The sequence below is a fragment of the Gymnoscopelus braueri genome, assembly GCF_963280865.1.
Source record: "Gymnoscopelus braueri genome assembly, chromosome: 4".
In the NCBI taxonomy this organism is placed as follows: Eukaryota; Metazoa; Chordata; class Actinopteri; order Myctophiformes; family Myctophidae; genus Gymnoscopelus; species Gymnoscopelus braueri.
This window is the reverse complement of record NC_137605.1, coordinates 26,727,373-26,745,119: the sequence shown is the minus strand read 5'-3', so window position 1 is coordinate 26,745,119 and position 17,747 is coordinate 26,727,373. Positions and strand designations below refer to the sequence as shown.

At 41.0% G+C, this 17,747-nt stretch overlaps 1 protein-coding gene and 1 pseudogene across 2 annotated transcripts; both read right to left on the bottom strand.

Moving 5' to 3' along the window:
- Positions 1-1,629: 1,629 nt before the first annotated feature.
- LOC308083535 (free fatty acid receptor 3-like) lies at positions 1,630-2,625 on the bottom strand (the record flags this gene model as incomplete). Its single annotated transcript, XM_080425849.1, has 1 exon — positions 1,630-2,625. One exon carries the CDS (start codon positions 2,623-2,625, stop codon positions 1,630-1,632), a length of 996 nt encoding a protein of 331 aa, XP_080281975.1.
- Positions 2,626-6,731: 4,106 nt separating this feature from the next.
- Positions 6,732-16,194, bottom strand: LOC308083534 (free fatty acid receptor 3-like; annotated as a pseudogene). Its single transcript has 2 exons — positions 16,124-16,194; positions 6,732-7,659 (listed from the first exon to the last, which is right to left on the bottom strand). The product of its transcript is annotated as a free fatty acid receptor 3-like (transcript).
- Positions 16,195-17,747: the final 1,553 nt, after the last annotated feature.

Below are 17,747 nucleotides of genomic sequence, written 5' to 3'. Positions count from 1 at the left end.
TAGCGCGATAGATATCATTACTGCAATTGCAATAGAAAGAAATTGACATACTGTAGTTCAATATTTTCCCTCGTATAGTAGTCACAAATTTGCTTCAACACAGTAGATTTACAGTATTAACAGACAATCATAACACCACAAGAAACAAGGGCAACATACAGTGACAGTTTCAAATGTATTTATAAACAGCTCTCCTGTCCTTTTTCTCAAAACTTCTAAAAAAAAAGCACAGAAACTCACAGATTACCTCTCTTAGACACCAGTGCAGCCTTTGATCACCATATTGGTCTCACTTGTACCTTTCTAGCCTGGTTTAGAGCATATTTAACTGATAGATTTCACTTTTTTCCTTCATAATAACTGTTAATCAGACCACAATATTGTCAGTTATGGTGTACCACAGGGATCTTCACTTGGTCCTATTGTCTTTTCTATTCATATGTTGCCCCATGGTATAACTTAAGACGTCATCAACTAGATTTCTATTCCTATGCCAATCTCTATGAAGCCTGACACATGTCATCTGCTGGTTAAACTTGAACAATGTATCTTAGAAATTAAACAATGGATGTCATCAAACGTTCTACTTTTAAATGCTGGACTGCCTAAATCAACCATTAACAAATTATTAAGTACAGAACACTGCTGCCAGTATTTTAAACAGGACGAGAAAGGTTTACCATATCACCCCTGTGCTCATTTCCATACACTGGCACCCATACACACACCAGTTCCAACTTCAAGATTCTACTGTTATATAAAATAGTACACAACCGTCATAACCATGGCCACAAGTCAACCCGTATACTATTAGACCCCTATAATGACAAAAAGCTGGTCTCTTAACCATTCCCAAAATAAATAAAATATCAGAAGGTGACAGGGCATTCTTTTACCATGGCCCTCCCAATCCATATTTGACTCTAGCTCGGTTGACCTATTTAAGAGCAGACTCAACACACCTGTTCGCATCAGCATTCAATTTGATATAATCTGAACAAGGTACTACATTCCAGTTACCCGGTGTGTCAGTTTTATCTTTTGTTTACAGTGTTTTGTGTGTGCAAGTGAGTATAGTATGTGTATATGGTATGTATGCACATGTGTGAGCGTATATGTATGCAACACTCATGTTTACTTACTGTTATTACTTTATGTATGTATGTATACTTTAACTTTGCACTCCTTGGTTTTAATTATTGTTAATTATTATTATTGTTATATAGTACTAATATTGCTCAGTTTTTATGTGCCGCCCTTTGGGACATTATTTTTGTATATTGGGCTATAATAGAATTTGACTTGATTTGACATTTGACATTTCAATTCATTAAGTCCCTCTCTGAAGCCAAATGTTTTGCAATCAAAAACCAAGGACATTGCATGGAACAGAAACGTACAGAAACATTAAACCTATAAATGGAGAGTTGCCTAGTAGTACATACAGGAAAAGATCAAATCACATGACTTGTAAAAAAGGAATAACGACAACAATGAGACAAGATTATTGCAGCATAGACAATTAAAAAAACATTTTGTTGTCAAATTGTAAAACAGATGTAGACAAGGCATACAATCTGCAATACAGCAATGAATACAAGTAATAAAGCAGAATACTGTCTTCCTCTATCAAAAATCAGTTTGCGTTGTTGCGGCTATGTCCTGAGCTGGACGCACTGGGGCAGTGCGGAGTGGCAGGACAAGGAGCCTTGGCAGGACAAGGAGCCTCTCCAGTCTGCCTGATAGCGTCTTTAGAAGGACTCTAGATGCTCTCCTGAAGGCAGAGGAGGAGAAGTAGATGACAAGGGGGTCCAGGCCGGCATTCAGTGTGCTAGTGAGGAGGGCAATCTCACGCCACCGGATGCTTTCCCACTTTGCAAATCCTAAAACGTGAGACAGGTTGTATGGCACGAAACAGATGCTGAACACCACCAGTGTCGCCAAAGCGAGACCAATTGACCGGTGGAATCGCTTCTTGGTGTTGGTGTTGGACCTTCGGGAAAGTATTCGTACTAAGTTGATGTAGCAGAAACTGCATGTTAGAAATGGCACACAAAATAGAACCAGGAACGTTTCCAGGCGCACAGGCAACAAAACTGCAAGCTGCTGTGGAGAAAACTCCTCATAACAATGCTCTGCTTGATCAATGGTGCGGTTAGGATGAGAAGAGTAATGCATGACATAAGTTATAGAGGCATGTGCTGATGATATGATCCAGGAGAATAAACTGGCCACCACTGCGTACAAAGGCTGTTTATTTAATTTAGTTTTGTACTTGATAGGGTAGGCCACTCCGAGGTACCGTTCAACACTAATAGCGGTTAGAGTTAAGATGCTGTTGTAAATGGTGCTGAAGAACACGTATCTGGACAGTGGACATAGGAATTGTGGCATGTTCCACTCCATGTTGTCTACCGCCTCCTGCATTTTGAAGGGCAGGAAGAAGAGGAAGAGGAGGTCTGACATGGTCAGGCTGAGGAGCAGGACGTCAATGGGCTTGGCTTTATGCATCACCTTCTTGATGAAGATGTAGAAGGCAAAGACATTGCCCGGGAAGCCAATCACAAAGGTGACAATGTAGACAGACAGCACAAGGCTTCTGTTGAGATCAGCTCTCAGCTGCATTCTGAAAAGAGGGATGGAAATATATTAAACATTAAGTATATGTTCAACGAATTCAAGTGAAATAGCAGTGATGCAAACCCAAGCCTGTGCATTTAGTTGCTTGGCAATGTATTGCTGTGAACCATAAGCTTCCATCTATTTGTGCTGGGAAAATCTCAACACAATTGTTCCATCCTGACCCAAGGGCTCAGTTGTTGCTTACTATTTTAAAGTCATACTGTGTAACATTCATTTTAGAAGTCTTTTTGGCGACGCATTTGATCGACTCACCAAGTATGCTCTACAAGCAGTCCTCATTACCAACACCACCAAAACCAGTGATGTCCATCAACACCAACACACATGCATGCATCACCATAAATGATGAGCCGCTTGAAGTCGTTGACGACTTTGTGTACTTGTGAAGTCTGATTAGTAAGGACGATACTGCCCAAAAAGACATCCAGCACAGACTTGGGAAAGCATGCAGCACCTATACAAGACTCCATAACATCTGGAAGATCCACAGACTAAAAACCAACATCCACTTGTGGTGCGCAGGCACTTAAAATGCAGCTCATTATGGAAGCAAAAGAGATTCTACTCAATGGCTAGGTTGAACAGCAGTGACTGGCGGGATATAAAGTGACCCACTTGGAACAGGGCCATGAGACTGAGACATCACAACCATTCATGAAGGTCAAGGAAATTATAAAGTTGCTTTTGATTAAGAATGATAAATCCTATAGCCCTGGGGGAAATAACCCAGTACTAAACAAGTATAATAGAAAGCATTAAGATGTGGGTGATCAAATTACAGTAGAACTGTGTTTTGAATTTAACTAATAGAGCTATATAAGTAATCGGGATATAATAATGCAATATCTAGTAATAGTATCACAGTAATAATATCTTAGTAAGATAACTAATACTAACAGCAATATCCCAGCCCTCAAAGGAATTCATAATTGAATACAACATCAATGAATGATTGGTACATTTCAAAAACGTATTTTCATTGTAAATTCTGTACACAGAATTAATTCAACTTATTTCAATGAGAATTATAGGTAAAAGGAGAGGAAAATGCATAATTCCATACCTTATTCAGAATGGCCTTAAAGCAATAGCTCAAGTATGCCACAAATTGTTTCTCAAATGGAACAGCTTAGAGCTTACACTGCCGTTTTAGATGGCAGTGTAAGACCCGAAAACCAAGACAGGAAAACCAAAACATGATGCAAGTCGCATGACAGCGTTTATCAAGATGATGCACATTTAACTAGAAAAAGTGCTCCTCGGAGCAGAGGTCTCTGCCAGGTTAGGTAGGTTATTGCAGGCCAGAAAAGTTTGGAATTCTCCTATCAGGATGAAATATGAAAAATCGGACGGAACCGTCTTGATCACTTGACTATAGAGATAATGTGTACCGATTTGCATGATGTTTGGACAAGATTTGTAGGAATAACATAAAAAATGTTGGCGCTATAATAGGGCAATGTTAAAAGGGTGGCATTTGTTCCTCAACGTATTGCGAATATCCGTGCAAAGTTCCACCGCAATCGGACACTGCGTTCATGATTTGCGGCATTTTGTTGAAAACGGGCCACTCCTGTAAACTGTACCGATTTGCGTGCAATTTGGATAAAATCTGAAGGCTTAATATTTAAAAAAAAGTTTGACATAAGTCGGCCTCCTGGTGGCGCTATAAAAGGCAGATGTAAGAAATGCAGGAAAAGGTTTTTCCTTGGCCTCTAGGGAGTGTGCATACAAAGTTTTACACAGATCGGTGCAGTTATAGAAAAAAACACAAATCAGATAGCGCCACCATGAGGTTGATTTGAAAGCTTTCAAGTGGCATTTCTTCCTGGGCCTAATGGGAATGTGAGTGCAAAATTTCACGGAAATTGCAGCTGTGTTCATGATTTGAGGCTGAGATTTCATGTTCAAAACGGAGCACTCCTGCAAACTTTGGAAGCCAATCTTAGCCAATCAGGATTGGAATATGAAAAATCTGAAATACCCGTTTTGTTTGATGACCATAGGGATACTGTGTACCGATTTGTGGGATTTTTGGACACAATCTGTAGGAGTACTGTAAACAAATGTGTTTAGCATAAATTGGCGCTATAACAGGCCCATGTGAGAAATTTGGGGCAGAGGTTCTGAATTGGCATCCAGGGAGTGTGTGTGCACAGTTTCGCTGTGATCAAGCCAACAGTGCCGGAGATTAGCTGTACACAGACAGAATGACACACGCACTCACTCACACACACACACGGAAGGACGGACAAACAGGGTGCATACATTTGAAATACAGTTTCAAATGTATTTATAAACAGCTCTCCTGTCCTTTTTCTCAAAACTTCTCAAAAAAGCAGCAGCACAGAAACTCACTGATTACCTCTCTTAGACACCAGTGCAGCCTTTGATCACCATATTGGTCTCACTTGTACCGTTTTAGCCTGGTTTAGAGCATATTTAACTGATAGATTTCACTTTTATTACGAGCGGGCGCGGTACCGTGAAGCTTTCGCACGCGTGCTCGTTTGTGCACGCGCGCGCGGGCCGCAACAGAACCTCAACAGAACCGCTTGCCGTGTGAACGACGTTTACACATGTCATCTGCTGGTTAAACTTGAACAATGTATCTTAGAAATTAAACAATGGATGTCATCAAACTTTCTACTTTTAAATGCTGGACTGCCTAAATCAACCATTAACAAATTACAAATAGTACAGAACACTGCTGCCAGTATTTTAAACAGGACGAGAAAGGTTTACCATATGACCCCTGTGCTCATTTCCATACACTGGCTCCCAATACACACACCAGTTCCTACTTCAAGATTCTACTGTTATATAAAATAGTACCGTCATACCCATTGCCACAAGTCACACCGTATACTATTAGACCCCTATAATGACAAAAAGCTGGTCTCTTAACCATTCCCAAAATATCAGAAGGTGGCAAGGCATTCTTTTACCCTCCCAATCCATATTTGACTCTAGCTCGGTTGACCTATTTAAGAGCAGACTCAACGAGGGACAGCGAGTGCATTTTCCGGCAGCGGCAGCTTCCGCGGAGCTTCCGCGGAGCTGCCGGCGGCGCCAGCTTTGGGAGTGTGCTGCGTTTGTGTAACGCAGTCCCCACCAATATTATTTACGATTCTGTGCCTATCGGTACATAACTCGGACGGCGCTTAGTCGACTAGTAGACCATCGGCCGGTCGTCGCGGGCACTCGCGCCTGGAGGCGCTCGGGCGCGACTCCTTGGCCTCAAGGTCTACTGAGTCGGCGAGCCTCCGTCATGGTCCAAAACTATACTTTATCGGCGGAAAAAATAAGTTGACTGCGGCTCCTCCACCGGCAGTTCCGCGACTGCCGCTCCTCCACCGGCAGTTCCGCGGCAGTTCCGCTGCTCCGCCGGCAGCTGCCGCTCCACCGCCGGCAGTCACTGCCGGGAGCTGCCGCTCCTCCACCGGAAGTTCCGCGGCAGTTCCGCGGCTGCTGCCGCTGCCGGAGAATGCACTCGCTCCTTCTGGACTGAACACACCTGTTCACATCAGCATTCAACATGATGATATAATCTGAACCAGGTACTACATTCCAGTCACCCGGTCAGTTTTATCTTTTGTTTACAGTGTTTCGTGTGTGCAAGTGAGTATAGTATGTGTATATGGTATGTATATGCACGTGTGTGAGCGTATATGTATGCAACACTCATGTTAATTATCATTATTGTTATATAGTACTATATTGCTCAGTTTTTATGTGCCGCCCTTTGGGACATTATTTGTGTATATTGGTCTATAATAGAATTTGACTTGACTTGAGATTTGACATTTCAATTCTTTGGAACAGAAACGTACAAAAAATTAAATCTATAAATGCAGAGTTGCCTAGTAGTACATACGGGAAAAGATCAAATAACATGTCACATTGTAGAAAAGGAATAACAACAACAATGAGACATGATTATTGTAGCATAAACAATAAAAAAATATATTTTGTTATCAAATTGTTATTAACAAATTATTATTTGAACCAAATAGATGTAGGCAAGGCATACAATCTGCAATACAGCAATGGATGCAAGTAATAAAGCAGAATACTGTCTTACTCTATCAAAAATCAGTTTGCGTTGTTGCGGTGATGTCCTGAGCTGGACAGACTGGGCCAGTGCGGAGCCTTAGCAGCACAAGAAGCCTCTCCAGTCTGCCTGATAGCGTCTTTAAAAGGACTCTAGATGCTCTCCTGAAGGCAGAGGAGGAGAAGTAGATGACAAGGGGGTCCAGGACGGCATTCAGTGTGCTAGTGAGGAGGGAAATCTCACGCCACCGGATGCTTTTCCACTTTGCAAATCCTAAAGCGTGAGACAGGTTGTATGGCACGAAACAGATGCTGAACACCACCAGTGTTGCCAAAGCGAGACCAATTGTCCGGCGGAATCGCTTCTTGGTGTTGATGTTGGATCTTTAAATAGAACCAGGAATATTTCCAGGCGCACAGGCAACAAAACTGCAAGCTGCTGTGGAGAAAACTCCTCATAACAATGCTCTGCTTGATCAATGGTGCGGTTAGGATGAGAAGAGTAATGCATGACATAAGTTATAGAGGCATGTGCTGATGATATGATCCAGGAGAATAAACTGGCCACCACTGCGTACAAAGGCTGTTTGTTTATTTAATTTAGTTTTGTACTTGGTAGGGTAGGCCACTCCGCGGTACCGTTCAACACTAATAGCGGTTAGAGTTAAGATGCTGTTGTAAATGGTGCTGAAGAACACATATCTGGACAGTGGACATAGGAATTTTGGCATGTTCCACTCCATGTTGTCTACCGCCTCCTGCATTTTGAAGGGCAGGAAGAAGAGGAAGAGGAGGTCTGACATGGTCAGGCTGAGGAGCAGGACGTCAATGGGCTTGGCTTTATGCATCACCTTCTTGATGAAGATGTAGAAGGCAAAGACATTGCCCGGGAAGCCAATCACAAAGGTGACAATGTAGACAGACAGCACAAGGCTTCTGTTGAGATCAGCTCTCAGTTGCATTCTGAAAAGAAGGATGGAAATATAATAAACATTAAGTATAGGTTCAACGAATTCAAGTGAAATAGCAGTGATGCAAACCCAAGCCTGTGCATTTAGTTGCTTGGGAATGTATTGCTGTGAACCCTAAGCTTCCATCTATTTGTGGTGGGAAAATCTCAACACAATTGTTCCATCCTGACCCAAGGGCTCAGTTGTTGCTTACTATTTTAAAGTCATACTGTGTAACATTCATTTTATAGTCTTTTTGGCGACGCATTTGATCGACTCACCAAGTATGCTACAAGCAGTCCTCATTACCAACACCACCAAAACCAGTGATGTCCATCAACACCAACACACATGCATGCATCACCATAAGTGATGAGCCGCTTGAAGTCGTTGACGACTTTGGGTACTTGTGAAGTCTGATTAGTAAGGACAATACTGCCCAAAAAGACATCCATCCAAAGACATCCACAAGACTCCATAACATCTGGAAGTCCAACATCCACAGACTAAAAACCAAGATCCACTTGCGGCGCACAAGGGACCCTAAGTGTGGCTATGACTCTGTGGGGTCAGACATATTTTATTCCCGGTGACACCATAAAATATAACAGGAAATTATGAGCTTGTACTTTTGGCTGTCTGTTTCCTCAAGAATGAGGTCAGCCTTTCAAAGGGACTATTGGAGACTACAGTAGGCCTATAAACTATAAAGGCTAAATAGACTTTAAACCCTGGGCTCCCCTCCCACGGCAAATAAACACTTTTACATTGCTCACGTCGATGCCTTCTGCACAGCAATACCTGTATAATTCCCCCCCTGTGCCTCTCACCAATAGCAGTGTACATTTTACTCTCATTGTCTTGACACTCTAATCCAATCAATATTGTAAGCCATCAACAAGTAGTAACACTAGCTATGGCAAAGTAAAGTCTGGGCCATGTAAAATTGTTCAGAGAAATTAGATAAACTACCAAGGACGTTAGCTAAAGGAGGAGGACTTTGTTATTGATATTCGAGACCTGTCAGTGGGAATGAGGCCAAATTATACATCTGCACAATGGATCTAGTTAAGGGCTTTTATTGGCTTATCACGTGTTGCTGGGAACTCATGAAGGGGTTGTTTTTGGAGCTCATTAAGGGCTACTGCTACTCTCTCACATAAACTGAACTCTGACGCCTGAGTGTTTGAGGTTCCAATGCACATAATAATACTCTCATGAATCCTGCGTCAGCGAGAAATTGATAATATGCATAACAGGGGGGGAAAAAGCTTATTAATTGTTTACTTGTTCATCTGTGCACAGCCATTACTTGCTATTTATTGTTAAACACAATACCACAGTTAGCTTGACTGTGTATAGAATTACATCTCTGTTTAACTGTGTTGTTGGGCTTGTTGTTGTTTTTTAGTACACACGCAACTTTATTACAACAGCCCATGAAAAGATGTGGTAAAACTGCATAAAAGTACCAAGAGCTACTCCTGATCTTTACACTAGGATAAACTTTGCTGATTGAGATTCTCTTGGATCATGACCAACGCTCTGAGTAAGATCAAAAAGCATAGCACTTAAAATGCAGCTCATTATGGAAGCAAAAGAGATTCTACTCAATGGCTAGGTTGAACAACAGTGACTGGCGGGATATAAAGTGACCCACTTGGAACAGGGCCATGAGACTGAGACATCACACCCATTCATGAAGGTCAAGGGTCCAAGAGGCATGCTACTGCCCCCACTGTCTCTTGGGGGCTTAGGGTGGCTGGTGAGATGCTAGCAGCAGTTGTTGACGACACTGGGAGGCTCTCTAGGCACTGTGGGTTCTTCCACGGAACAGTACACTAAATGACCTGATGACCTATGATGATGTGTCAATGGTATTAGTTACTGGACGGGACGTCAGAGGTCAAGAAAAGGGAGTTAGAATCTCAAGAAGGGGAAATTTACCGGATTGCCTGATTGAGTCATCATTATTAGGAAATGTGCCCATATAATCGCATGTGTCTGCTCACTCATACATAAGATACACATCAGTTAACCTGAGTTTAATAGAATGTTGGATAAAGTAAGAGAATGGAAAAAGGGTAACCGTGGAATAGGAATAGATCAGTGTTTGTTTTAGCTCTGGATCACTCGTGTATTTCAGTTAAATAAAGCCTGGGCTTGATATCATTTGTTGCGTGTAGTATTGTGCAACAAATTTAAATCGGGCCTTATCATTATTTAAGGTCCAGGTCATTATTTAATTTCAGTCATTATTTAATTGTGGACCATTGGTTGAGAAACAGTGGGATGACATAGGATGCGTAGTAACTAATGTGTTCAGCCTGATCTCCCAGAACACGGTGAAATAGCACGGATTGACAATTCCTTAAATAGACAACAAGAAAACCCGAAAACGTGTGCATAGGAGCCGTGAATCCCACGGTGAAATAACATGGGTTGCAACCCGGAAGCAGAGCAGTCCCCACAACATGATTTACGATTCTGTGCATATCGGTACATAACGCGGACGGCGCTGAGTAGGCTCAAGCGAACGTCGCAACGTGCGGCACGCCAACTCGCTTGCTTTAGCTCGCTCGGTGTTGCCTTATGTGGCTCCAGTTCGCTTGAGACTGCGCGCCTCCGACATGGTCCAAAACGTAACAAAGTCAACGGAGGGGATACAAGGCTGCTATGCACAGCTTTTCGGGTTTTCTAGTCGTCTATGTACAGAATGTCAATCCGTGCTATTTCACGGTGTGAGATTGGGTTGAATGTGTTACCAAAGCACTCATATTAGCCCATATCCACACCCAACGCAACAGTGGTCCCCAGGTTGATTGTTAGTCAGGGTGGTAGTCTATTTCTAATGGTGCGTGTGACACTTATATTTTTATGATATCAAAAGTTTCTCTCGAATTATTATCAGTGGCATCAATTACCAGTATTCACTCTCAGTTTCCGGCTGTGGTTGCAAAAGACTCTTTTGCAGAATTGCAAAGAAGAGCTAAATTAGCAGAGAAAAGACACAGAGGCCAACCGGGTGCTCACTGGAGATAAAAAAAGGTGTATTGTGCTTCTAGGATCAGCGGGACATGTAAACTTTAAAAAAGGAGAAGAGATCCAAGCACTCAAAAAATGTGGAGGAGAGGAAGTAAAGTTAAAACAAATTGTATTCTATAATAAATGCCAGCATGTTTCGACCGGTTAAGGTCTTCATCAGGGCAAGAACTGATGAAGACCTTAACCGGTTGAATTTCATTTTTTATAGAATATATATTTATTTATTTTACTTCCTCTCCTCCACATTTTTTGAGTGCTCGGATCTCTTCTTCTGTTTTTAAAGAGCTAAATTAGGTTGAGGTGTTGACCTCGACTTGACTTGACCACTTGGCAAATATACTGTATATGTACAAATATATTTGATCTAGGGTCTGGCTTTTAAAACAGTCCCGTTTAACTCCCAATAGGTCTACTAATCACCATGAACAACGCTGGTGTGATTGTGTGCTCGTCTGCTCTGTCTTCACAGCCCTTTCCCAATCATAGCATAATCAACTGTGTGGTGTGGAGTGTATGATCCATCTAAAAGGTGTCATGTAAATATAAATCAAGATGATGGCAGAGCAGAGCACGCACTTTTATTTAAAGCTACACTGAAGGTGTGATGTTATGGGTGAGCCTAACCCTAACCCTAGGAGAAGTGTGAAACCAGTCCTAGCGGCAGACCACGTCAGATGGAAAGATGCAGTGGTGGAAAGTAAAGTACATTTACTCTTTATTAAGTACTGTACTTAAGTACAATTGAGTTACTTTTACTTTACTCGAGTATTTCAATTTTGTTATGCTTTATTTGTTTTTACTTCACTATACCTCTCAGAGGAAAATAATGCACTTTTTTAACTTCATTACAATTATCAGAAAGTGTGTTACTTTGCATGTTTGAATTATGAATACAAAACATACATTAACCACTTAAGCCCCATTTCATACTTCTGATATTTGAAAATAGCTTGTAGATCTGCTTTTTTTACTTTCTACTTCCTTTTACTTTTAACGGAGTTATTTTATATTGTGGTATTGCTACTTTTACTTTACGTAAATAATCAGAGTACTTCCTCCAACCATAAGAAAGATGCCTGTGGTTTAATCAGGCCTATATACTGTAGCTCAATGATCAGGCCCCTGTAGCGACGTAGCCTACGCCTCCTCCCCAGCGACATTTGTGCTGATACAGTGGGTCCTGCTCGAAATGATAGATGATGAAGCAGGGTGATTGTGTAATTAGGGCGCTCTGTTCTTTATCTACACCAATAAGTATTTGCAAACCTCGATGAACAACGTACGTGGAGCAAGACACATGTGCCATTTATCAAAACTCATCCGACTGGTTTGGCGTCCTCTTGCTGCCATGGCAACAGGGATGTACGTAGCTGTGATGCCAGATTCATCTGATTAATTTCCACTGATTATTTTTTTCCCTTCTTTTTACCTCTGTTTTTTTTTTACCTGTTATACTGCATACAGTATAACAGGAAATCAGGTTTCACACTGCATTCAATCCAATATGTGTTTGGGATTTTAGTGCTGGCAGATCCTCAATGTATATTGCAGGATCTGTCTTGAGAGATTACCTGTCTACTATTGTGTGTTCGCGTGTGAGTGTGCCCGTTCGTGCACTGTCAAGCTTTCAGACGTGGTTCTTAATCTCTACAAGACAGATCAAGACCTTGGGAGTGAGCATGTGTTGTTTGTGCGCATGTGTTTATTGTATGCAGTGACGTTCCACTAGACCTTGGAGATCTGCCATCCATCAAGTGGTTTTCTGAGGAATTGCCTCTGCCACAGCCCTGATTCCTGCTGAGCGTGGTCTAGATGTAGCCTATGTCACACAGTCATTGACTGATATGCCTTTCTTTAAACAGTGGAGCGCTAAAAAGAATCCATTCTTGATTTGCATTTTCATTTTGAAAAATGACATTGTCCCACCGAGCCTTTCTGTTGCTATTGTGAAGGCTATAGTGCTTATCAGTTAGCCTATAGGTGTAGGCTAAACAAACAGGCCAAATGCCGATCCCTTTGGCATATTGAGCGTGGAAGACAGATGTGTAATTAAAGTAGTCAACTAGATCTAATAAGTAGCCTTAATAAGTTCTCATGAAAGAACACTGCAAGGATACGGACTTGCATTCTCCCTCTTGGTTTCGTTGGTTCTTTTTTTAGAATACAGTATAGCATAGCCTATATTTGGGTCATGCATCTGTGTTTTCTACGTTTTCTATAGTCATCTTTCTTTTTTGTGCTGACACTTACCTTCGTTATGAGCAGAACTATCTGCACAGCAATTTGAGGGAACAGCTATTTCTTTGAGATGTCCTGAAAGTTTTCCATATCCTCAAAGTAGCTAACTTTCCTGCACGTGATAACTTGTGTTCAGTGTTCCTGCTTCCTTTCCAGTTGTGTGCATGTTTGCAGTGCTAAGCAGTCCCAGGGTGAATGTTTTTTCTTTATCATAGCAGTTCTCTAAGCACTTACAGTAAGCCTGGCACGTGGCGTGGTAGGATGAAAATAGCCAATCTACAAGCTCACAAGGTATTGTGATGCACATCATTTGAGGCATTGTGAGCTTGTAGATTGGCTATTTTTGTCGCACTGGTGTATGACCTGTATAAAGGGTTAACTGTATAAATTAAGCTATAGGCCCTAGGCTTTTTTTCCGCCTATGACATGCCTAAAATAGGGATGCCAGGGTTAAAGACTAAGGTGGTTAAAATGTAAAAAATACATATGACTAAATGATGTGATGAAGTGTTGGATTTTTACATTGCTTAAACGCAATTTCGGTATGGAGATAAATTATAAATCATAGGGGTCATATTTAAATACATTCAGAATATTGAATAATGCATTGCCTACATATAATGGGAACTTCAGTTCTTCAGAAAACATGTTCTGTATTGAGTTAAAACAAAAAGTTTTAGTTTAAGAGTTAAAGCTCTATATTCTGATCGAATCATTGTTATATAGAGTGTTTGTTCAGCAACAGGGGTCTTCTCATCTCTACAGCTATTTAGTAAACAGAAAATACATTTTCAGGTGGGTTTACCAATTTCATTCACAATTGGTATAGTAGGAGAGAGAACCAATTTATTAGCTTCTATTTTATTGTGTTCCAATTCAAATTCGTCTGCTCTTCTTTTTCTTTTCTTTTTTATCTATTCCAATGTCACTTGTTTATATGATTTCTCTCTCCTGATTGGATGAAACTGGTATCCTGGCCTGAAAATGTATTTTCTGTTTACTAAAGAGCACAGGAGAGATGTGAGACCCCTGTTACTGACCAAACACACTATAAGCAGTGATTGCTATGGGAATATAGAGCTATTTATTTTTGTAAAAGCCACACCACCTCTTAATAGAAACTACTCTGCACAATAAGATTTTAATTCAATCAAAGTGGTATGAGAAATAATTACAGCTCTAGGACCTGTATTGAATTTTAATCACCATATTAATCACCTCACCTGCAGTAATTCAGACGTGACCATCTTTAAATATACCCTGCTGCAAACAACACCATGCTTTTCCACGATTGTTTGACTGGTGGACTTCTGTCAAGGCTACGTTTGCCTACGGCTTGCATTTTGATTTAATGTCATTGAACAAGGAACCAAATTTAATCTACAGTACACAGATGCTGAAGGTCTGAAGGAGGGGCAGTGATCGATTGATAACCTCAAAGCTCAATCCTCTCTCTTGGCTCCCTCTAGTGGGACATAGAGGTGTGGAGTGGAGTCTCCTCCTGTGACTGCACTACATCGGTGATTCTCTACATTTTTATGCCAGTTTGATATGCATTAGGGATTAGGCCACAGAACAGCATTTGATAAGATTTTTATCTCTGGGATCCTAATCTACACTGTAAAATCCCCAGTGTTAATTTAAGCCATTAAATCCGGGAAAGCATCTGTGTGTCATTTTCGATTTTTGCGTTGGCTATTCAAAAATAGCAGATACACAAGCTCACAGATTGTTTTTAAATCGTGAAAATGTGTGCAAATCTTTGAATATATACATCTTTTAAAGCGAACATTTGCTTCTGGGGGTCCCTGGAACAAAATATTTTGAGATGGGGGTCCGCGGCCAAATGCATATCATTTTGGGGGTCCTTGACATGAAAAGGTTTGACCACCACTGATATAGACAGAAACATACGTTTTTCAGAAAACTGTTAGGATTTAGAAGACATTTGCAGAATCGGCCTCAGGTCTTAATGGGTTAAGTCTTAAGAGTGTTCAAATGGACCCGTAATGGTGCATTTGGTTCCATTTTGATACAGGCCCGCAAGGGTCCATTTGGTTCCTAACTATCAATAATTTAGCTGGGGACCCCCTGGGGTTCCCCAGACCCCACTGTGCACTACATAACACTTTAGTTTATTGCAGAAAGGGGCTAAATGGCCTTTCAGTCAAGTTTTTCCCCCACAAACCATTAGGTCACCCAGTCCAATTACTTGTAACATCTTATGCCTAGCTTATCCATGTATGCGGATCTCCAGTTTAAATCAGCGCTTATTACACCCTTAGTCAGAAGGACTGTGTATGGGGGGCAGACACATAGGCCTACACCAGGTCGGGCATTCATCAATAGGAAAATGCAGAATTTGCACACGCCACCGTTGAATTATGTTTAGCTTTAATTTATGCCTCCAAAGGGATGCGTAAACAATTACAATTAGTTGCAGCAGTCACAGTAAATCATAGTGAATCAGGGTACCAAAACAACAAGGGTGGATTTACATGCAAATTGGGTCTGGGGAAGTTGGCCGCATCAGCATTTGAGGTTTACTGTATATTCAGAAATGCACTGTGTCTTGTAATTCTTCTCTAATGGCTGTGCTTTATACAATGTAGTCCATTCACAAAGCACACAGTAGCTACTTGTAAGGCCCTGCCACACCAAAACTGGCTTGTACTTTTAAAATACTATACAGTAGTACAAGGTCTGTTAACAAAAGAGCAAAAATATGTTTTCACCTATTATTTCCAGTGAGTAACATCATATCCTTGACAGTATTAAACCCTCCAGATGCACTTGATACAACGGAGTAGCTTCAGCCAAGAAGTCTTGGCTGCTATGCCAACTCTTGTGGCAATGTGGCAACTAGTGAGAGATCTATTTTCTTGTTTGTTTTGTAATTCATATTAACAAATTATGCTTTAACCACTTACAAATCCTATAGTAGGCCCGACACATTGTGAGCTTGTAGATCTGCTAATGTTGCTGAATGTTCCCCTACCTCAGAATAGGGATGCTATAGGGTTCATGTGGTTAAATAAAGCGATACAAGTCAGTGCAGATGTTTCCAGAAGCTTTGGTAACCATTGTGATTACAGCCACAAGGTGATGAACCCAGGTAGGTAGGCTATGAGGGTGCTCTCATACACCCTCTAGGCATTAGTGCTATATACACAGAGCAGCCATTTTGTTCTTACCTCATATTCTGGGGGTATTGGGAAGTGCTTCCAGTGATAAGAGCATCTTTGGAATTGTTCATCAGGGGTGACACTCAAGTGGAAGCTGGTGATTGCCAACCGGATGGAGTGATCCAAACCCACTGGACCTCCACAGCAAGCTGGGTGAACAGATTGGGCTGAAGAGAATCAATAGCAGGCTAGCAGTACACTACATGGACAGGTGCTTCATATTTAGCACTACAGATCAAAGTAAACGAAAATATGGAATCAAGCTGGAAAAAAAGGTCTATCGATACAATTAAGGCATATATTTTCGATGGGAACTCATCAAGTAATAAGTATTTCAAATAACAAGCAAAAGAAGCAGAAATGAACTCCTTGTAAGGCATTTGAAAGAAATAAGATGTGATTTCTTCTGTCAAGGAAACTTAGAGCTTTTCCCTGAAACATTTGTTCGACCAGTGTATTATAACCTAACCCACCCATTTATGTACACGACTAATACAGTAAAAACGTTTTTTTTTATTAGAAGCAAGCATATTTGGCCCATTAACAACTTATTGCTATTGTATAATCCTGAGAAGATTCATATTTGCAGAGGTAGGCAGAGATTCAAATGTGTTTTACCAATATGGTACAGTATTAACAAATATTTTGTTTTCTTGGCCAATGAAATTAAACTTCAATTAACATAGCAAATGCAAGGTGATATCAAAGGTTTTGCTCTTTAGCATCTGAAGCGCCTGCTGTACAGTACAACTGCCCAAATCACCCCATAAGTTCCCAGTAAGTGCTAAAATATCCTATATGGACTGTAAAGGATGAGGATCAAAGGCTGTTTTGTGGTCCTCACTCCTCAGTAATGTTATCTTAACAAAAATAAGACAAACTAATCAGTTTTCATAAAACTTTTGGTTATATCAAATGATATCAAAACAATACCCACCTCTACATGTACATTCATGTGCTTAGACAAATAAAACAACCAAAATAAGGAATAACAATAAAACACAGTAAATGCATAATCTGTATGGCAACATAATAGAGCTATATGTTGTGTTATCCGTGGCATAAAGAGACCGTCTACTCCCTGAGTGAATTGTTACAATGTGATTTCGTTCAGGGGAAAGACTGGAACACCCGGCCCTTTGTGCTGTGACCTCCTTCATGCACGGGTGTGATTATTTTCCGAGTCATTTAAGTCACATAAAAGGCGCTTAATTAATAAGCGCTCATCCATTTTTAGGGGGTCCCCTTCATAGTCAGCTGAGCATTGCGGTCACGCGTCACTGAGGCAAATCCCCCTAATTGAGAACAGTCAAGAGAAGCATCTGTAAACAGGAGACGTAAAATAAATAATTCAGTATAAATACATGGCCGCTACAGTGGGTTTTCCTTCTTCCCTCATCATTTTCAGTTCCCAAGGGACATAATTCCTCCAATCTGCCGGAATCCATCGACGGCTCTTTCTCCTTTACGCTCACTGTGAAGTCTGCTCTTAACGAGCAAACAAATATATCTGTGCAAACATCTCAAACATGCGTGTGACCTTACATTCGGAGATCTGTCGGTTTCCTCAACTTCCTATGTAATCAATGTACTGCAAAAACAAACACCATTTCATATCTTGCATCTAGTTAAA